A 22515-nucleotide genomic window follows, 5' to 3' on the forward strand; every position below is an offset into this window, starting at 1 on the left:
CAATGTATGCTCAGCAACACGTTTCAAAATTGTTGTGTAATGCTAAAAAACGAAACCTATTGGATTATCAGATGTTATTAGGTCAATGGGCAACATTATGGTATAAAAAGAGCATCGCAGAGAGGATGAGTCTTTCAGGAGTAAAGATGGGTAGGTGTTCACCACTCTGTGAAAGACTGTTTGGGAAAAAATGAAGAGACCAGCTCCAGAAAAAATGAAGAGACCACTGCACCTATTTTTTCCTTTCCAAAAAAGTTGAAAGGAACGTTTTCAGCGAGGAACAGAAGTGTTCAATTTGCAGTGGTCTCTTAATTTTAACCCTTCTGTTCCTCACTCAAAACCTTCCTTTTCGACTTTTTTGTAATGGAAAGTAAAAGGTGCAGTGGTTGTAGTAAGAAGAATAATTTAAGAATAAAATTGAAATGGGGGGTATGGGGGTTTACTGTACATTCAATACAGATTCAACAGCCTGAATCAGGCTGAAACATTAATCTTCATACTACATCAATCTCCATAGGGGCCCCATTTTACATTGTACTGTACACACTGTTTACACCAAGCCTACTAACGTTCAGTACTACTCTTCTGCACCGTCTGGCTGAGCAAGAGTTAAATAATTTCCTTCTTGATATTTCTGTTTCAATAGAGTGAACCCTAAATCTCAACTCACACAAAACAACTGTTTAGAAAACCGGTGAAAATTAAGGAAAAAAATGAGATGGCATTGTCATGAGAGTCGAAGATTGACACCTATCCTCCGAAGCCCATCTCGACGAGCCATTTTGTTTCTCATCACACACATCCACGATTGGGTTAGCTGGCATCCAACCAACCACAAGGAGTTGCCAGAGCATGAGGCAACAGTCGTCCTCCAACAACCCCCCAGATGATGCTGAGGAAATTTGCTCCACCACTTGCGAGACAAGCGAAGCAATCAGCATGTCATGACCAGGGCTCGATCTCCTGGCCGCAATGACCAACGACACAGAGGACATCTGAATGGTTGTCATTGGCTGGATGCTTGGTTGCCTGTGAATGTGACTCCTCGGCCGTGGAGCGCGACTCTAGTCAGCCTCAAGGCAGTAGAGTCGCCGGCCGTGTTTCAGACACGGCTACAAAATGAGCTCTTCAGAAAGAGCTTCCAAGGACCTACATGACTATTCACTCCTGGACCTGATTACACTTGCATACAGCTTTGATTGTTGTTGTCTGATTTTATTCATTAATATTACTTTTGACATTTTAAGTAATACATTTTCTATAAATAAGAATGAAGTTAAAATGTTATCACTATTGTAATTCGTAAGTCGACTCTCATGACATCATACATCAATGAGAACCACTAAATTACCGAGCCTCTGGGATCCCGCTGAGTTCATTGGCCCGGTCTGTTCTAGGGCAGGGAATTCCGATTGGTTTAAAACGAGGGCAAGTCTATACATGACATACTGAGCACGTTTGTCGTGCATGGCCTGGAGTGCCCAGGGGGGGCGGAGTTGTCTATTAAGGACCAATGGGATGTTAAGAACGTTTCAAACTCCACCCAAACAGGGCACCGGACCATGCAAAGCGAAACTCGTTGACATCCACTGAAAGGGGAAGAAAGGCGAGAGCACAGTGGTTCGTCATTGTTCGTAATATTCAGACCTTGCTGACACAAAAGACACGCAGAATGGATCGCTTTTGTACAGAAGATGGCCTCAATAGGTCAGTCAGGATTTAGAAGGATCGGGACAATGGACTGTTGTATTAATTAATTTCTCCTCACGTTGACACTGAGATGTCTGCAAAGAAAAGATTAACTGCGACAATGTTGTAATACCGTTAATGCCATTAACAAATCAAGAATTAACTACATTTAAAACATTAATTTCTGCTAAAAATATAAGCATCACGTTAAAAATCTTGCTGCTGCACCCTTTTTCCATTCCTACAGTAATATTGTTCTGGAGAAACCTGTTCTCCCAAATGTTCATTGAGCTTCTTTGTCTCCTCTACCCCAATTCCTCTTCTCCTTTGCCTGCTTTCTCAGGGTTCACTGGGTTTTTCCTTCGGTTATGCAACGGTCATCTTTGAAACCCACAAAGGGGAGGTCCTTTTGGCTTGGCGGGTCTGTAATGCTCAGCCTGGATTCTCCCTCTTCACCCATTTTATAAAAAAAACGACCTGCCATCTCACTCTGCTACGGATCTCACTTCATGTTGCTTAGAATCTTAAATATGCCACAATGGACACCTTTATCGAGATGTTTCTTCTCTTCATTTCACAATTTCTGCAGTTAAGAAAAGGAATGTGAATCTAACAAATCAGAACATGAATGAGTTGAATGGTAAAATAACTTGTATTATAACATTTTGGAAAAGCAGCAGGAGATAACAAATACAGAACACAATACACGTGTTTAAAAATGCTACATAGCTTCAATGCAACATTCTACTAAGACTGAGACCAAGACACTGCTTGGTAGTGTGTCTGCTGGATTAATACACATATAATACTAGTCAAACGTTTGGACACCTCATTCAAGGGCATTTCTATATTTTTACTATTTTCCACGTAATAGTGAAGACTATTAAAAAGGGTTAAACAAATTCATTTCCTATTATAGATTCTTCAAAGTAGCCGCTTTTTGCCTTCATGACAGCTTTACAAACTCTTCACAGAGATCTCTTTGTTTCGTATGTGAATTTGTGGGTTGAACTTGATAATTCATGTTTTCAATGGGAATTATTGATAGTGCATTACAAATAGGATTTTTTATTTATATTGGGAATTTAATGGAAATCTTTCCATTTTGCTGTTTATAGAAAGGTGATGAAGGAAACTGTTTGAATCACTTTGCCCAATTGATGGGGCCTCCACACCAGCTCTACTGCGCTCCTCCTCTTGACTCAGGTCTGTTTAATTCATTCATGATGTCATCAAAAAGCTTCAGAGAATATGATGTTGTGCACGTAAAGTAAAGGCCGTTGCCCCACAGAAGGCCTAGTATGCACGGTTCACTTATGCTTCTTCTTAACGCCACAGAGTTATGCTGAGCAATGCAAAGATGACACTGTTTCTCGTCATTATCAGAGATAAATCCTGGCCAGTTAATCTTGGGGTCAACAGACACATGCACTGAGCTTCTGAGGGCTAAATAGGTCAGGGGACTCATCAGGGAGGGCAACAGCCAGTCACAGATCTTGCCACATCAGATTTCATATTGTAATTGACCCTGGCTAGATGGTTGCACTGAAATGTCTGCACGTGTTCAGTAGATAATTTTTTTATCCAATTTTTCTTTTGCGGTCTGATTCGGCCTTCATTTCAAGTTTGACCTCAGGTCTAGTTTAGTCCAGTGTAGACTGATATATTACAAGTCCAGTGTAGCCCAGCATAGCCCAGTATAGCACCATACAGTACAGAGGATGGTACAGCATATTGAGAATGGTACTAAATGGTACTGTAAATGGAAACGAATGGTACAGTATATTGAGAATGGTACTGAATGGTACTGTAAATAGATCAGAATGGTACAGTACATTGAGAATGGTACTAAACAGTACTGAAATGGATCAGAATAATACAGTACATTGAGAATGGTACTGAATGGTACTGTAAATGGATCAGAATGGTACAGTACATTGAGAATGTTACTGAATGGTAGTGTAAATGGATCAGAATGGTACAGTACATTGTGAATGGCGCCGTAAATGGATCAGAATGGTACAGTACATGGTGAATGGTACTGAATGGTACTGTAAATACCCATTTATGTTCCAAACTTTGCCATTCAAGGCTTTACAACTTCCTGTGGACGGGGAAATGGAGAGTTTATGACTTGCCTTCTCAGAGAACATTTGTTCTGATTGGCTGAATGTCACAGCAGTCTTCTTTATTTGTACTGTATTTGGTTATTTTTAGAAAACATATAAAGGTTTGGAGAAGACAGACATGGCCTCCTCCCTTAAAGGAGAAGACAAACAGGGGCTCCTCCCTTAAAGGGGAAAACAGACATGGCCTCCTCCCTTAAAGGAGAAGACAGACATGGCCTCCTCCCTTAAAGGTTTGGAAAAGACAGACATGGCCTTCTCCCTTAAAGGTTTGGAAAAGACAGACATGGCCTCCTCCCTTATTTACAAGCAGAAAAGTGAGGTTCCAGGGAGGTTCCAGACCTTTAGAGTTTGGAGTGGGCTGTTGTTTCAAAACAAAGCCGATGTCATTGTCTTTTCCTTATCCTCAGATTAGATTACAAACCTGTTTCCAAAAAAGTTGGGATGCTGTGTAAAATGTAAAGAAAAACAGAATGCAATGTTGTGCAAATCATTTAAACCCTATATTTAATAGAAAATCGTACAAAGAAAACATATCAAATGTTGAAACTGAGAAATGTTTTTGTTTCTTGAAATATATATGCCCACATACATTTTTTTTTGCCAGCAACACGTTTCAAAAAAGCTGGGACGGGGTAACAAAAGACTGGAAAAGTTGTGTAATGCAAAAAAATAAACTGATGGAATATCTCACAACTAATTCACTTGATTGACAACAGGTCAGTATCATGATTGGGTATAAAAAGAGTAAAGATGGGGAGGGGTTTGTCACTATGTGAAAGACTGCGCAGGCAAATAGTGCAACACTTTAAGAATAATGTTTCTCAACAGAAAATAGCGAAGAGTTTGAGGATCTCATCATCTACGGTATATAATATCATGAAAAGATTCAGAGAATCCAGATAAATATCTGTATACAAGGGACAAGACTGAAAACCAATATTGGATGGCCATGAACTTCAACCCCTCAGACAGCAATATATTAAAAACGGACACCAGTAGTAGAGTAGTGGACATCACTGCATGGGCTCAGGAACACTTCCGTAAACCATTGTCTGTGAACACAGAATACCGTTACATCCACAAACCCAAGTTAAAACTCTACCATGCAAAGTAGAAACCATACATAAACAAGATCCAGAACCGTCACCCCCTTCTCTGGGCCTGAGCTCATATAAGATGGACTGAGGCGAAGTGGAAAACTGTCCTGTGGTCTGATGAATCAAAATGTTTAATTATTTTTGGGAATCATGGACGCCACGTCCTCCAGGCTAAAGATGAGAGGGACCATCTGGCTTGTTATCAGCGCAGCATCCATGATGGTATGGGGGTGCATTAGTGACTCCAGTCTTCACTCTTTTTACGCTTGGGGTTACCTTAAAGATAAGTATTAAGTCTTACATTTAGGGCTGGTTTCACATACACAGATGAAGCTTAATCCAGTGTAAGGTGTATGTAGTGTGTGTTATGTGTGTGTGTTTTGTGTAGTAGGTGTTGTGCGGTGTGTGTGTTGTGTAGTGTATGTGGTGTGTGTTGTGTAGTGTGTGCGGGTTATATAGTGTGTGTTGGGTCTGTCTGGTGTGTGTGTCGTGTAGTGTGTGTTGTGTTGTGTGTGTTGTGTAGTGTGTGTGTGTTGGGTGTGTCTGTGGCCTGCCCGTGTTTTGTGAGAAACACTTCGTGCCAGACACTGGGGCTCCACCCCTCCAGTCGGGCTCCACCCCCCCAGCTGGACTCCACCCCCACTCGCCTGTTATGTAACATCCCAGTTTGCCTGCCTGTAGGTTCTGCACCAGGCCAGCATACTGATCAGACAGCCGGTTCAAGCCAAGAGAGGCCAAGCTCCCACCAACCCAAGGGGCTAATGCAGTGTTACCATTGAATACCAAGCATCTGAAGATGGGTCTGGATGGACACCCTGTCCTCTCTACATCCCCAAAATCTGGACTCCAGATTTCTCTTGTAGACTGATGTTTTCTTATTGCCTAAGGACAGGTTTGATAACGATTACCTTTCTTGAATAAACATAATATTTATTAGCTTGAGGACAGTCGCCAATTAATACCACACACACCAAAAACGCACACTCACACACAGACCTGAGTGCTACAGGGGCCTCGTACAGCCCAGCCCAGCTCGTGTCATGGCAGACAGACACATGCCAGGGGATTTAGGGGTATGGCCAAACTGAAGGAGCTCAGTGGGCCAAGATCTGTCCAACTGGAGAACACATTGTTACAGAACCTACAGCTGCTTCCCAGACCACCAGAACCAATGAGTTCCTCCCCCTGGGATAATATTAATAAAGACATCCTTCTTCATCTTGTCACTATTATGGGAAGGTTTCTCTTGCTTGACCTAGAGGAAGCACAGCATTGAGGGATGGTTTTGTGAGATAAGCATGGATGAGATAGCCGAGAAATTGTTGATTTGACATATTATGCAGAATAAACTTAGTTTCATCAACTGATATGCAGTTAACTAGATTGACAGTCGGGGGAATAATCAGTCAACTGGAACCATGAAGTCTTGTAAACTATTCATAGGAAAAATACCCTTTTATGGTTATGGATGACATTTCTCTACAGCTCAATAACAGGCACTAAAGCCATCGTCCAGATTAATAAATTCCTGAATCATTATCTACACTTGAGAAGTAGGGAGACTCCCTGTAATTTCTCTGTCTTTGTTTTCTGTTACCTGGCTCATCTTTCACCATTATGAAGATGTTCTCATAGCCAGGAATTTTTGTTATTACCTGACAGAGCTTGTTGCTTGTCATTTGGTTGTGCAGGACCGTGTATTGTCAGACTAAGCAAGTGGGTTGTTGTGTGGGAGTCCAGAGCTTTAAGCACTTGATTCATTTAACATAATAGCTATGCCTAGCAACACTGACAATAAACAGTCAGGCAGTATACCAAACAGGAGCACTAAACACGATTTCCAATTGGAATCAACGGTTACTTCCTGACTGACCAATGGACCTCTAAAATCAGACAGGTTTTATTTCCTCTTACTCGTTTGTTACTGTGAGCTTACATTTTTCATTGAAGTGCACCGGTAAGTTTCAAGCAAACGTTCAGTACAGAGATGTTTACTCTTGGAGCAGCTTTGTTTCCATAGTGAGGTGGGGACTGAGCCGAGCAAGCAGTTGATAAAAGCAGAATCAGGCTAGAGCTGGGATGGCCATGCCAATCAGTTAAAGGCAGATACCACTGCTTTGCAACTAAGCAAGGGGCCTCCCAAGTCCAATCTCATGTTTATTTGACCTTCAGTTCCAATCCAAGTCAGATCATCAGTTGAGGCACACATCAGCCTGCTGTACCTTGTAAAGATTGTTATCTTAGAGACTCAGTAGTTCTGCCGTGACGTTTAATATCTAGCATGCGCCAGCAGAAATGGTTACAGACGTTGACAAGCTGCCAGCAGGGTGAAGGTGGCCTGGCCAGGGCAGCTGTCTGAGACAGCCCAGTCCACGGGGTGGATCCTGGCCAAGTCTCGGCTTCGTGATCACGTCGAAATCACAATGACTCTGGGGGAGGGAGGCCATGTTGGAGTGCATTTCTTCCTCTTTACAGAGAGAGATAGAGGGAGAGAAAGTGAACGCTTGCCAATCACTTCTCTTCAAAACTTCTACTCTAGTATCAAGGGTTGGGTATTACGGACATCTGGCCAATTTTCACAGACCTCATGTAGATAAGAAATATTGCAGTGTTGTTGAAAGTGACTTTTGGTTTACAACCGTCTAGCACAGACTTCTGACTGACCACGGCGATAAGTGCCCCAACCAGCCCAGAGGACGTTTACTAGAATATCACAGGTGAGGAGTGGGATGGTAGCCGTTCCCTACAGAGCTTCTCAAGAAAAGTCTATGGCGTGGATCCAGCCATTATCTGTTATTTGAGTGATCAGTCCATTGACTACATCAATATTCAGGACTAAAATAATTGTCTTATAGACAGACACAGTCGTAGTGTGTGTAGAAACCTCATTTCCACTCATGTAGACCGCCTGACCAGCTGTCCTACAATGGGTGGTTGACCCAGTTCATTTGACGGGACTGAATAATTTACCAACTTTGCAACAGCGATCTTTCTGCTTGGATATTTCACGACACACTGAGAGCAACTACAGTGCAGAGGGGACTTGAGGACATCTTACACAGCTGTGATCTGGGAGGCATAACCCTAAGCTTGGGTCAGAGCTGTCTTCATTAGTCTGTCCCCCTCTTGTCCCTCGCTACCCCAGGAAGCCCTCTGCCATAATGCAATCTTTTAATCACTGCTGTGCCTGTCAGAGATTTAAAAAAAAAAAGAAGCTTTGTTTGCCTATTGGCTGCTGTTGGTGGAGCTGTTGCTAAGGGGAGGGGTTGAGTGATGGAGACGGCCTTCTGAGGAAGGGATACGTGTGTGATGTACATCCTGAGTGGATGATTTACAGAAATAGCCGAATCGGAATTGATGCAGAGGAAATTTTATGAGAATGGTCATGATTTTTTCCAAATCGTTGTTTTAGTGTTAATTTGGCCAGAAGAACTAGAACATCCCCTGGACACCAACCAGTTCCCCTTCAGACACCACAACTGACAGGATTAGCTTGAGCAATCACACAGACTGAAACATGCACCCACAGGAGGACATGGTCCAGGATCAAGTCACGGAACAAACAAACTGTAATGCATTCATTCCATCTAAATAGCACTTATCTAGAACATGATGGACTACACCAAACCCAAGATAATGTCTATAGTTCCAGGGCTGAGGGCGGCACTTCTTAAACACATTTAAAACTTGCACAGTATTACATTTGGGCAGGTCTGGGAACAATCACATTTCACACCCACAAGGATCCTGTAGTGGAATGAAGATCTCAGTAATTTTAGTGTGCTATCAGAAATCAGTACTCATGTTTGATCATGTCAAAACATGTCAACTTGAAGTCCTTCCAGAAATCCACAACAGCTTCTCTGTCAACATAAGAAAATCCAAATTAAAGAACCCATTAAAATGTACGCTATATGGATAAGCTACACCTAGTAAGATCAGATACAGTCATACTTAAGTCACTCCAATGTCGCACATTAAGACATTCAAACAGAAGGCTAGACAAACAGGAGTTTAATTCTTTATTTAAAGTTGCTCAATACAAAAATTAGATTTAAAATATCCCAAGATAATACATAAAGTGGCATTACAATACTTCCAACTTCAAAAAGGGTGTCAGGCGCCATTTCCATTCCATTCAGACAATGTGGACGAGACAGACATCTGAGCAGGACTTGAATGAGTTAAAAATTCAAGGCACACCATGTATCTTCAGGATGACTAGAAAGCGACAAGAACGCTTTATTTAAATAAAGGCCCTTTAACCAGACCAGACTTGTGTCCTTTAGGAGGGACAGAACAACCAGCATTCCAAATACTCCTACAGTTAAACCTTTACAGACATTTACAAAGACATGGATTACAGACACAGATATAAGAGTGACTCAAAATAAATGGGAGGACTTGAAATGAAGACAACGGGAACTTCCTATTAATTTAATCGGGGCCCAGTGAACTAGACGCCAAACCATGACAGCAAAAACGGCCAACCAGCATTAGATGTTGACAAACCCAGATGAACATTCAAAGCACGGTTTAAAGAATCCGATGTCATGACCTCACACGTTCAGGAATAAGTGCAGGTGTCAATCAGATTGGTTTGTGATTAGTGGAACTATGCAGGGGGCGCGGGGGTAAAGGGGTCACTACTCAACACAGGATCAAAGTCAGAAGGTAGATGCTCTGGTCATTCCACTGCGCTCTCACACTAAGACCAAGAGATCACCACTTCCCAGTTGGAAGCGAAGCAGTTCGAGTTCAGCCAGATGTGAGCCCTATCTCATGAAATTACCTCCTCCGATTTCCCTCTTGTAGCGGTTCGTGAGGTGATCCGCCTGCACGGTGAGTTTTGACAGCACGCCGAACAGTCCCCTGAGGTGGTAGTGGAACTGACCCTCCAGGTCGGAGGTCTCGTCCTCAGAGTCCCCCCCGGGGTGTGACCGCTGCTCCTGCTTGACGGCCATTTCCAGGAAGCTGGCCCCGCCACTCATCTCCCTCTTCAGGAGGCCCCACTCCATGTCGTTCTTGATGGACTTCAGGAGCAGGTAGTGCTCGTACATGTCCCTCTGTTTGTTAGGGCAGGGCGCCTCGTTGTTGCTTTCCGTGGCCCTGGCCGGCTGCGCGCTCTCCTGCTCCTCCAGGGGAACGTCCCTCAGCAGGCTGGGCACCATGATGGTCTCGTCCATGTTGTTGGCGGCTGCGATGAAGCGGCGCATCACGTTGAGGAGGGAGTTCTTGTTGCTGGCCGGATCGCTGCTAATTTGCATCATCTTGGAGGCTTCTGGGCAGACCTGGGTTTGCAGGAAACAGGTGGTTATCCAAATGTCACTGAAAACAGAAGCACTGAATTAATATAACAGAAGCATTCAATTCAGGAGGATAAAGCCCAGCACCACTGAGTTATAAAAGGCCTTTGGTCAACAGAGTGCAGGCCTACTAAATAACGGGTAATCCGTTTAGAATAATTGGTTACAGTCAGTGTGCCACCACATGAATCGCGTGCCTTTACGGTCTATGTATGATCATTTCTGCGGGTAAAACAAGGGAACGAGGTTACATAATGCAGGCCATCGACCAACCGTGACCGCAGCATGAACATAAAAAGAAGTCCCCACATAAATTCAGGGCTTAAAAGCTTAACCCGGCTGCTGCGTACCAGAGGGTTCGGGCGTGGGCTGCCGGCGCCACATAAAACACAACGGAGGCTACTCACGAAAATGAAACATGCCATCGGATAACGAAGCGGTCCGCAAAAAATGCAAAGCTACGCATTTTGTAGCGCGTCCGGTCAACGCGTTAGTAGCATCCATCTGACCTTGCCATTTTAGCAGAAAACTGCGGACGGACAAAAAAAACGTCCAGTATAGAACAAAAGGTATACTGACCTTATCAACCAGTGGTCCGTGCAACCGCTTTCTTGATGGTGCGTGAGTAAATGTACAGTTGCTTAGGCTCCTTGCTCTACTAAACACAAGGAGGAAAAAAGAGGTTGATTGACTTAGTTCCTCGTCCTTAGATTTTCGCAGAACGACGCGAGGATTTATAGTGGGCACGCCGGCTGGGAAAAAAGATCCACCTCTCTGTAGTCGCCGTGTCTATGATGCAATAGGATAAAAGGGGATATGGGGGCGTTAACTTAAGAAGACTGACAGCGCAAATATACAACCAGACACCGCGTAAATTGTTGGAGCTTGTCTTCAAATAACTAGATTGCAACAACATCGCCCAGTTGTTGCTTTCTTATGTTTTTAATGGATGCGTTGTTGTTGTTGCATCGTGAGTAGAGATGCTTGGTTTGTTGTCTATAACCCAATGGTCATTGCAATGCCATCTTCTTTTGTCTTATTATTATTATTATTTAGGCAGATGCTATTTGCACTCAAGTGTCCGTGGCCAACAATGATTTTTGCACCCGAGGTGGCATTAAAGGCAGATGCTATTTGCACCCAGGTGTCCGGGTGTAGCCAGTTAGAGCTAGCTAGCTAGCACTAACGCTATTAGTTAGCTAAATTACTGTATGCCTTCATTATTGCTGGCTAACGTTAGCTAAATTACTAAGGATTCAGCTGCCAGATAGGAGTGACCAGTTTCCTTTAGCGTCTGCAGTCAAAGATGTACGTAGCGCCCCGTTACGCATTCATTTGGGTGGGTGTATAGTTTTCAGTCACGTGTCTGGTCTGACAGCCTGGCGGGCAAAACATTGTTAGAACATGGCAGCTACACTGGCATTTTTATGGAGGTACTGCACAAACCAGTCAACTTTTCTACTTTTACAGTCCACGAATGTTTGGATCACCTCGCACAAACATTAAAAACAAAGTTATGCAAACACACTACAAGTCTTAGGTACTTGTGACCCATATACAGCACCCGCTGCGTTATTTATATCATTCAAAACAGCGACATCACTGCCGGAGCGGAACTTTGGGGATGTGTATCCATCCCCTTACACTGTAACCAAAAATAAAGCGTACAAAAGTACTGACAGCTATCTGCATATTTGATCAGGGTGGATCAATAATGCAATTGTTTCGGAGGTGAAGGAGAAGAAAATATTAATCGTCAAAGCGAAGATGAGTGCTAATTTACCGTTGGTTCCATGGGTGGTCAGTGTATCGTAGTACAGCCAGTACACAGAATCTTTTGACAAATGTACCGGTAATAAACGTTTTCCCAATGACAGGTAAACCATTCCTACTGATTAAACCATTCCTACTGGGTTGTCGTGGAGAACGACAACCCAACGATAACTTTGTTATTAATGTTGCTCACGCTATATGTTTAACAGGGGAGTTTTAGCTAAGCGGATTGATTGAGCAAGAACAGGGTTAAAATTAAGAGACCACTGCAAATTGAACGCTTCCTCAGCTGTTCCTCACTCAAAACTTTCTTTTTCAACTTTTTTGGAGGTGCAGTGGTCTCTTAATTTTTTCCGGAGCTGTATAGGATGACCGAGGTGTGTGATTCTCTGCAAACGCGCAGCCTTTAACGAGTCACTACTGTCATCTGCTGTCCATTTCAACACATGACATATCAATGCTGAGACGAACAGTGTTAAATTCAAACAGAAACTTAGGGTAGATATAATGTGCTGATGATATGATGTGCTTTGATTGATTTCAACATTATATCATCATTATTATTATTTAAATCTTATTTCTGTTAGTAGCTAACAGACATAAAACATATAATATACAAAGTAATAGCCTACAATAAATATTCAATACAATATATAGTCCAATAAGCCTTAATAATTGTTATTGTTTTTTAAGTTGATTTACCTGGGTTAATAGAACGTTCCATGCTGTAATGAGTCTGTACCTCCCTGCATCAGTTCTGGTTTTGGGAAATGTGAGTTGACCTCCAGTTGCATGTGTTGTGTGGTGGGGAGCCCTACAGCACCCATATTAGGAACATTATACTTCCTCTCCAGGAACTCTGTCCTTCCTCCTCCTCAGACATCACTCCTCCCCTAGTCAGACATCACCCCTCCCCTAGTCAGACATCACCCCTCCCCTAGTCAGACATCACCCCTCCCCTAGTCAGACATCACTCCTCCCCTAGTCAGACATCACTCCTCCCCTAGTCAGACATCACCCCTCCCCTAGTCAGACATCACCCCTCCCTTAGTCAGACATCACTCCTCCCCTAGTCAGACATCACCCCTCCCCTAGTCAGACATCACCCCTCCCCTAGTCAGACATCACCCCTCCCCTAGTCAGACATCACTCCTCCCCTAGTCAGACATCACTCCTCCCCTAGTCAGACATCACCCCTCCCCTAGTCAGACATCACCCCTCCCCTAGTCAGACATCACCTGTTTAAGCGTCAGCCCTCCCCTGGTCAATCATCAGCCCTCCCCTGGTCAATCATCAGTCCTCCCTACTCAGTAGTAAGTCTTCCCCTTGTCGTCAGTTTCCCCCCCAACACATTGTTTTATGACATCAAAGACACAATGAGTCCTCTAACCCAGGGGTGTCAAACCGATCCACAGAGGGCCGGGTGTCTGCAGGTTTTTGGTTTTTCCTTTAAATTGGTTCCCAGTCCAGACCTACACAAACAGGTGAGGGTAGAAACTAACCAATTAGTGACCTCATTAATCAATCAAGTTCAAGTTGAGGGTGAAAACCTGCAGACACTCTGCCCTCCATGGAACCGGTTTGACACCCCTGCTCTAACAATACACGGTTGCTGGAATCATGAACAAACAATAAAACAACATTCTCCTATTACTGGATTTACAATCACCAAAAACCATGCACAAATAGAAACAGACTGAGAGGATTGGCGCCATAAACCCTTTCATTTATGTAAATCAGAGATAAATGTCTTTCTCCGTGCAGTCACTTTAATCCCAGAGACTAAAGTTAGCAACAGGCCATTTGGCCAAAATGAGATCAATGCCTGATAGCCTAAGCAGAAAGAAGCCCATGGGATTAAATTGTTAATAATTGGGGAATTCACACATCTAACTGAAGAAACCAGACCCCCTTTCTAACTTGACACCTCCTCTGTCCAGGTATAAAACCAAACGACATCTAAAAACTATTAGACTATTAAATTAAAGTCAGGTTGAGCTAGCGAGGTCAAATTAGTTTTATTATGGACACTCGCTGGATATTCATTTTCTGTTGTCAATAGCTATAAAGTCAAATATTCCACGACTGTGAAAATGTAAGATTTTAAATCGGCTAAAGTTTGACTACAATCCACACCTTTGTAAAGTAAATATTTTGAATTGGGCGAGGGTGGACTGCAATCCACAGTTTTCAGTTTTTCAAAAGTTTGCTTTTTAAAATTTGATTCAACTTTGAAAATGCAATTGCTCTTAGAAAAAGGGTTAAATGACTATGAAACTTGCATATTCTGAATTGAGGAAGGATGCACAAAAATCCACAGCTTTTAGTTTTTGATTATTTTTGTAACATTCAGTACAACTTAGTACAACTGGAAAACCGAAAATCATGGATTTCTGTGAACAATATTTTATTAAAAATCAGGGAAGAATATTTAGGGAATGTTACGGGAATGTTATGTACTAGGTGGGTTCTTTTTACCAAAAGATCTAATCTTGCAAATTAAATAATTCATGACATTCAGATGAGGCAAATTACAGTATTGACTATCAATATTTAATTTGAATGCATCTTGAAGTGTGTATTTAGTTATATATGTTTGGAGTGGACCATGGGTCTGTCAGATCCTGGCTTGGGGTGCTTCTAGGCATCTCTATGCACCTGGGGGCCACAGTCCGGGCCTGACCGCACTTTGATTGTCCCCAATTATTGGCAGCAGCCCCAATTTAAGTTGTCCTTTTTGTCTTTTTGTTTTGTGGTTTATTGTTTGAGTTTTGTGCTTCAGTTTGCGGTGTACCTCACCTTGTTGTTTTTGTTGACTTCCCACTCCTGCTGAGCCTCGTGTCCTGCCTACCCTCAGCCGTGGAAGGGTCTCATTAAACAAAACCCTGGTGGTTCTCGAATAATTAATGTGTTAGCATCCCTATTAAATGAATGCATTCATCATAAGTGCAATCTAATTCCCCCAAAACACCTCCCACAATTGTTCTTAAAATAATTTCTTAAAGCCAACAAATTTGTATTTAATCAAACAGATTGTTCCTGGGGCAGACACTTTCTTCTTGGCATAGATTACAAATATTTATTTAATAACAAGAAGTGCTTATATATGAGCGGTAATTAGTTATTATTAAACCTTTATTTCAACAAGGAACACAGACTGAGACCAAGGTCTCTTTTACAGCTGGGCCTTGTGTATACATGTTGGAATATACCATTCAGGTACAATGATTAAAAATAAACAGAAATAAAACACAGAGAACAAAGTACATTGCTTTAAACAATGGTGCTATTCCCTGTGGTTATGATGCTGTGGTTAGGTATTCATAGCTGTATTAAGTACACAATTAACAGAAGAAAACGGCAAGATCAGCTTACATTTGTTTGATATTAAGTGGAGAGTGTTGGTTAATATTTCAATGAAAGCCACTGTGAGTGTTACAGACTTTAGCGGTTGTTAGTATAGTGCCTCTTCATACAATAAGAATGCAGATTTTTATTCAGTGCTTTTAGTTTTTCTTTTTCTGAATAGAATGCCATGTGGGTGAATCTATTAATTCCTCACGCTCTCTACTGTTTCCAAAAGTATCAGTTTATGGATCCATCTCCATTACATCCTCTGAGGTTTTGATTTGTCCTGGGCTACTGAATCCTTCTTGTTCTCATTCAGATTCATCTCCATTACATCCTCTGAGGTTTTGATTTGTCCTGGGCTACTGAATCCTTCTTGTTCTCATTCATATTCATCTCCATTACATCCTCTGAGGTTTTGATTTGTCCTGGGCTACTGAATCCTTCTTGTTCTCATTCAGATTCATCTCCATTACATCCTCTGAGGTTTTGATTGGTCCATCATCTGAGCATCCGCCTGCCGGCATTCTCCGCTCAGCAGGTTGACGTAAACGCCCTGTCCCTTCTGATGATCTGGTACAGCACGGTGTCTCTCCCTGGGCCCCCGTCCACCAGGTCGGACCTCGGTCCAGGAATGAAGGTGTCCGAGCCGGAGCCGCCAAGCATGGTGTCGTTCCCTTCCTCTCCATGAAGAGTGTCATCACCCGTGGACCCCATCATGATGTCATCACCCGTGGATCCCATCATGATGTCATCACCCGTGGACCCCATCATGATGTCATCACCCGTGGACCCCATCATGATGTCATCACCCGTGGACCCCATCATGATGTCATCACCCGTGGACCCCATCATGATGTCATCACCCGTGGACCCCATCATGATGTCGTCACCCTGGCCCCCCATTAAGGTGTCATGACCGGCACCTCCATCCAGAGCATCGTCCTTGAAGCCACAAGGTATGTTACCACATACCAGTCCCCCCCCTCTCGCCCCTGAAGAAAGTCATTTCCTTTCCCTGGTACAAATGTGTTGCATTGTACATTCCCTTTGATGATGTCATTGAGGTCTGAGCCTTGCACCTCAGTAACACTTTGGAAAGACTCATCTTCCTGTAGATCCACATTTAGAGCCTCTCTGGACTTCCTGTAATCTAGTATCTGACTTTTGAGGCATTTGCTCCTTAAAGGGTCTCTCTGTGCACATACAGCCTTGTTCTCTGAGATGCTGAACGTGACCAGATCCTTTGGGACAACAACCAAGTGTCTATCAGCTTCTGACCGGAACCAGTTCATTAAGGTGACATCAGAGCGTCGATCAGAAAAAGGGATGAGTTTGAGATTTTATGCATTTTATGAGAATTTGCATTTTATGTCATAAGTATTTGATACATCAGAAAAGCAGAACTTAATATTTGTTACAGAAACGTTTGTTTGAAATTACAGAGATCATACGTTTCCTGTAGTTCTTGACCAGTTTTGCACACACTGCAGCAGGGATTTTGGCCCACTCCTCTATACAGACCTTCTCCAGATCCTTCAGGTTTCAGCTCCCTCCAAAGATGTTCTATTGGGTTCAGGTCTGGAGACTGGCTAGGCCACTCCAGGACCTTGAGATGCTTCTTACGGAGCCACTCCTTAGTTGCCCTGGCTGTGTGTTTTGGGTCGTTGTCATCCTGGAAGACCCAGCCACGACCCATCTTCAATGCTCTTGTTGAAGTTGTTGGCCAAGATCTCGCGATACATGGCCCCATCCATCCTCCACTCAATACGGTGCAGTCGTTCCTGTCCCCTTTGCAGGAAAGCATCCCCAAAGAATGATATTTCCACCTCCATGCTTCACGGTTGGGATGGTGTTTTTCGGGTTGTACTCATCCTTCTTCTTCCTCCAAACACGGCGAGTGGAGTTTAGACTAAAAAGCTCTATTTTTGTCTTATCAGACCACATGACCTTCATTCCTCCTCTGGATCATCCAGATGGTCATTGGCAAACTTCAGACGGGCCTGGACATGCGCTGGCTTGAGCAGGGGGACCTTGCATGCGCAGCAGTATTTTAATCCATGATGGCTTAGTGTGTTACTAATGGTTTACTTTAAGACTGTGGTCCCAGCTCTCTTCAGGTCATTGACCAGGTCCTGCCATTTAGTTCAGGGCTGATCCCTCACCTTCCTCATGATCATTGATGCCCCACGAGGTGAGATCTTGCATGGAGCCCCAGACCGAGGGAGATTGACCGTCATCTTGAACTTCTTCCATTTTCTAATAATTGCGCCAACAGTTGTTGCCTTCTCACCAAGCTGCTTGCCTATTGTCCTGTAGCCCATCCCAGCCTTGTGCAGGTCTACAATTTTATCCCTGATGTCCTTACACAGCGCTCTGGTCTTGGCCATTGGGGAGAGGTTGGAGTCTGTTTGATTGAGTGTGTGGACAGGTGTCTTTTATACAGGTATCGAGTTCAAACAGGTGCAGTTAATACAGGTAATGAGTGGAGAACAGGAAGGCTTCTTAAAGAAAAACTAACAGGTCTGTGAGAGCCGTCATGCAATAAAATGCAAATGAATTATTAAAAATTCATACAATGTGATTTTCTGGATTTTAGTTTTAGATTCCGTCTCTCACAGTTGAAGTGTACCTATGATAATATTTACAGACCTCTACATGCTTTGTAAGTAGGAAAACCTGCAAAATCCTTTTCTGGAGCTGTATTTCCAGACATAACTCTAGTTGGATGGAGAAAGGGCAGGGGTAGTAGTGTTTTCTGGGGTGATCCATGTCTCCATCAGGGCCAAAAAGTCAAGTGATTGAAGGGCAGCATAGGGTAAGAAGAAGTCTGCTTTGTTGACAGCAGATTGGGAATTCCAGAGGCTGCAATTCCACATGGGTGGTACGTATAGTACCTATAGGACACACGTATAGGACACTATAGGACACACGTATAGTACCTATAGGACACACGTATAGGACCTATAGGACACACGTATAGGACCTATAGGACACACGTATAGTACCTATAGGACACACGTATAGGACCTATAGGACACACGTATAGGACCTATAGGACACACGTATAGGACACTATAGGACACACGTATAGGACCTATAGGACACACGTATAGGACACTATAGGACACACGTATAGTACCTATAGGACACACGTATAGTACCTATAGGACACACGTATAGGACCTATAGGACACACGTATAGGACCTATAGGACACACGTATAGTACCTATAGGACACACGTATAGGACCTATAGGACACACGTATAGTACCTATAGGACACCCGTATAGTACCTATAGGACACACGTATAGGACCTATAGGACACACGTATAGTACCTATAGGACACCCGTATAGTACCTATAGGACACACGTATAGTACCTATAGGACACACGTATAGTACCTATAGGACACACGTATAGTACCTATAGGACACATGTATAGTACCTATAGGACACATGTATAGTACCTATAGGACACATGTATAGTACCTATAGGACACATGTATAGTACCTATAGGACACATGTATAGTACCTATAGGACACATGTATAGTACCTATAGGACACTGTAGGTTAGAAGGGAGCATCTAAGACACTGACAAGGGCAGGAATAGAAAACAAACATACTTATGATTAGATTAAATTTTTGTTATTGAACAGTATGAGTACAGTTCAACAGAATGCAGTTAGCATTTAACCAGAAGTGCAAATAAAAGAGGGCAGAAAATGTACAGGTATTAAGTATAGTGTACAGTACGTTACAAGTGGAATGTGCAGTGAAGGCAAATACAATGCAAATAGCAATTATAAATGAGCAATGAAGGCAAATACAGTACAAATAGCAATTATAAATGAGCAATGAAGGCAAATACAGTGCAAATAGCAATTATAAATGAGCAATGAAGGCAAATACAGTGCAAATAGCAATTATAAATGAGCAATGAAGCCAAATAGGCGAGGGCAGAAAATTACACTTATTAAATATACAGTGGATATAAAAAGTCTACACACCCCTGTTAAAATGCCAGGTTATTGTGATGTAAAAAAATTTGACTATTAATGTGAACAATTCAATTGAAAACAAACTGAAATCTTTGAAAAATGAAAAATAAAAACCTTACAATAACCTGGGTTCATAAGTGTGCACACCCTCTTATAACTGGGGATGTGGCTGTGTTCAGAATTAACCAATCACATTTAAACTCATGTTAAATATAAGTCATTATACACCTGCCATCATTTAAAGTGACTCTGATTAATCACAAATGAAGTTCAGCTGTTCTAGTAGGATTTTCCTGACTTTTCTTAGTTATATCTCAACTATCAAAATCCATGGTCCACAGAGAGCTTCCAAAGCATCAGAGGGATCTCATTGTTGAAAGATATCAGTCAGGAGAAGGGTACAAAATAATTTCCAAAGCATTAGATATACCATGGAACACAGTGAAGACAGTCATCATCAAGTGGAGAAAAGATGGCACAACAGAGACATTAACAAGAACAGGACGTCCCTCCAAAATTGATGAGAAGAAAACTGGTCAGGGAGGCTTCCAAGAGGCCTACAGCAACATTAAAGGAACTGCAGGAACACTTATTTTGAAAACATGACTGATCATGCAACATTTTTTTCTTTTATTTAAGGATGGTGATCATATGAAGCCATTTATTAAAACATAGTTGTTTGGCTCCTTTTTAAATCATAATGGACGAGTTGCCAGAAAGAAGCCTTTACTGTGCTAATGCCACAAAAAAGCCTGGTTACAATATGCCTGACAACATCTTGACACGCCTCACAGCTACTGGCACGCTGTAATTTGTGGTGACGAGATCAATGTAGAGCTTGATGGTCACAACCATAAGCGCTATGTTTGGAGAGGGGTCAACAAGGCCTATAGTGAACAGAATACCATCCCCACTGTGAAGCATGGTGGTGGCTCACTGATGTTTTGGGGGTGTGTGAACTCTAAAGGCTCAGGAAATATTGTGAAAATGTATGAATGCAGCATGTTATCAGAAAATACTGGCAGACAATTTGCATTCTTCTGCACGAAAGCTGCGCATGGGACGCTCTTGGACTTTCCAGCATGACAATCACCCTAAGCACAAGGCCAAGTTCTGGGGTGGCTATCACAGTCTCTTGACCTTAATATCATCAACCCACACTGGGGGGGGATCTCAAACGTGCAGTTCATGCAGGACGACCAAATACTTTGCATGACCTGGAGGCATTTTGCCACAATGAATGGGCAACTACACCACCTGCAAGAACTCAGGGCCTCATAGATAACTATTACAAAAGACTGCACACTGTCATTGATGCTAAAGGGGCAATACACAATATTAAGAACTAAGGGTATGCAGACTTTTGAACAGGGGTCTTTAAAAAAAATATTGTTTCCATGTTTTGTTTTATGATTGTGCTGTTATGACCCACAGTTGAATGTGAATCCCATAAGAAATAAAAAACGTGTTTTGCATGTTCATTAATGTTTTCTTTACAAATGGTATATATACACTCACCTAAAGGATTATTAGGAACACCTGTTCAATTTCTCATTAATGCAATTATCAAATCAACCAATCACATGGCAGTTGCTTCAATGCATTTAGGGGTGTGGTCCTGGTCAAGACAATCTCCTGAACTCCAAACTGAATGTCAGAATGGGAAAGAAAGGTGATTTAAGCAATTTTTAGCGTGGCATGGTTGTTGGTGCCAGACGGGCCGGTCTGAGTATTTCACAATCTGCTCAGTTACTGGGATTTTCACGCACAACCATTTCTAGGGTTTACAAAGAATGGTGTGAAAAGGGAAAAACATCCAGTATGCGGCAGTCCTGTGGGCGAAAATGCCTTGTTGATGCTAGAGGTCAGAGGACAATGGGCCGACTGATTCAAGCTGATAGAAGAGCAACTTTGACTGAAATAACCACTCGTTACAACCGAGGTATGCAGCAAAGCATTTGTGAAGCTACAACACACACAACCTTGAGGCGGATGGGCTACAACAGCAGAAGACCCCACCGGGTACCACTCATCTCCACTACAAAAAGGAAAAAGAGGCCAAAATTGGACAGTTGAAGACTGGAAGAATGTTGCCTGGTCTGATGAGTCTCGATTTCTGATGAGACATTCAGATGGTAGAGTCAGAATTTGGCGTAAACAGAATGAGAACATGGATCCATTATGCCTTGTTACCACTGTGCAGGGTGGTGGTGGTGGTGTAATGGTGTGGGGGATGTTTTCTTGGCACACTTTAGGCCCCTTAGTGCCAATTGGGCATGGTTTAAATGCCACGGCCTACCTGAGCATTGTTTCTGACCATGTCCATCCCTTTATGACCACCATGTACCCATCCTCTGATGGCTACTTCCAGCAGGATAATGCACCATGTCACAAAGCTCGAATCATTTTAAATTGGTTTCTTGAACATGACAATGAGTTCACTGTACTGAAATGGCACCCACAGTCACCAGATCTCAACCCAATAGAGCATCTTTGGGATGTGGTGGAACGGGAGCTTTGTGCCCTGGATGTGCATCCCACAAATCTCCATCAACTGCAAGATGCTATCCTATCAATATGGGCCAACATTTCTAAAGTTTTCTTTCAGCACCTTGTTGAATCAATGCCACATAGAATGAAGGCAGTTCTGAAGGCGAAAGGGGGTCAAAAACAGTATTAGTATGGTGTTCCTAATAATCCTTTAGGTGAGTGTATTACCAATTCTCCAAGGATATGCAAACTTTTGAGCACAACTGTACTTCATGGATGATGGTAAAGTAAGTACTGTTTAATATATAGTATAGCTAGTATGCCAGTATTGGGACTGATTGGGACATACTACCTTGTCAGAAAATTGCGTCACAGCATTAGATTTTGTCGCAAATTAACAATGTCAAGTTTCAATATTTAGCCAAACACCATTAAGCTTTGTGTAAAACTGACTAATGTTTCTTAAGTTTATTTCCACCACAAATAATAACTATGAACTGTATGGCTTTTGGCACTGGCTGTTTAATTTTACTGCGCAAGAGGTTGTAATCTGTATAACCCCAAAATCATGCACGAATGCGTGCTTCAAAAATCCACCAGAAATAGTAGACCATCCACCAACTTTGGATTTAGTCTACTAATCTTCTCGCATACTATATAGTATGCAAGTATGCGAT

At 42.6% G+C, this 22515-nt stretch overlaps 1 protein-coding gene and 1 long non-coding RNA gene across 3 annotated transcripts; one reads left to right on the forward strand and one right to left on the reverse strand.

The window, feature by feature from the left end:
- The first annotated feature begins 1603 nt into the window (after positions 1-1603).
- LOC105029828 lies at positions 1604-5682 on the forward strand. The gene is made up of 3 exons (XR_829529.3): positions 1604-1707; positions 2808-2895; positions 5597-5682. It is a non-coding gene; the product is annotated as an uncharacterized LOC105029828 (long non-coding RNA).
- Positions 5683-8920: 3238 nt separating this feature from the next.
- mid1ip1l (MID1 interacting protein 1, like) lies at positions 8921-11016 on the reverse strand. 2 transcript variants are annotated; one of them, XM_010903393.4, is made up of 2 exons: positions 10801-11016; positions 8921-10206 (listed from the first exon to the last, which is right to left on the reverse strand). In XM_010903393.4, the coding sequence occupies exon 2, from the start codon at positions 10183-10185 to the stop codon at positions 9691-9693; it is 495 nt and encodes a 164-aa protein (XP_010901695.1). In that variant the 5' UTR covers positions 10186-10206; positions 10801-11016; the 3' UTR covers positions 8921-9690. The 2 variants fall into 2 exon arrangements, with proteins under 2 accessions (XP_010901695.1, XP_010901688.1); XM_010903386.4 differs by having other exon boundaries at positions 8921-10243; positions 10801-11011.
- Positions 11017-22515: the final 11499 nt, after the last annotated feature.

This window comes from Esox lucius, chromosome 4, assembly GCF_011004845.1.
Source record: "Esox lucius isolate fEsoLuc1 chromosome 4, fEsoLuc1.pri, whole genome shotgun sequence".
In the NCBI taxonomy this organism is placed as follows: Eukaryota; Metazoa; Chordata; class Actinopteri; order Esociformes; family Esocidae; genus Esox; species Esox lucius.

Excerpts from the sequence above, each read along its gene's own strand:
- mid1ip1l (XM_010903393.4), bottom strand. The coding sequence starts at position 10,185 with ATGATGCAAATTAGCAGCGATCCGGCCAGCAACAAGAACTCCCTCCTC.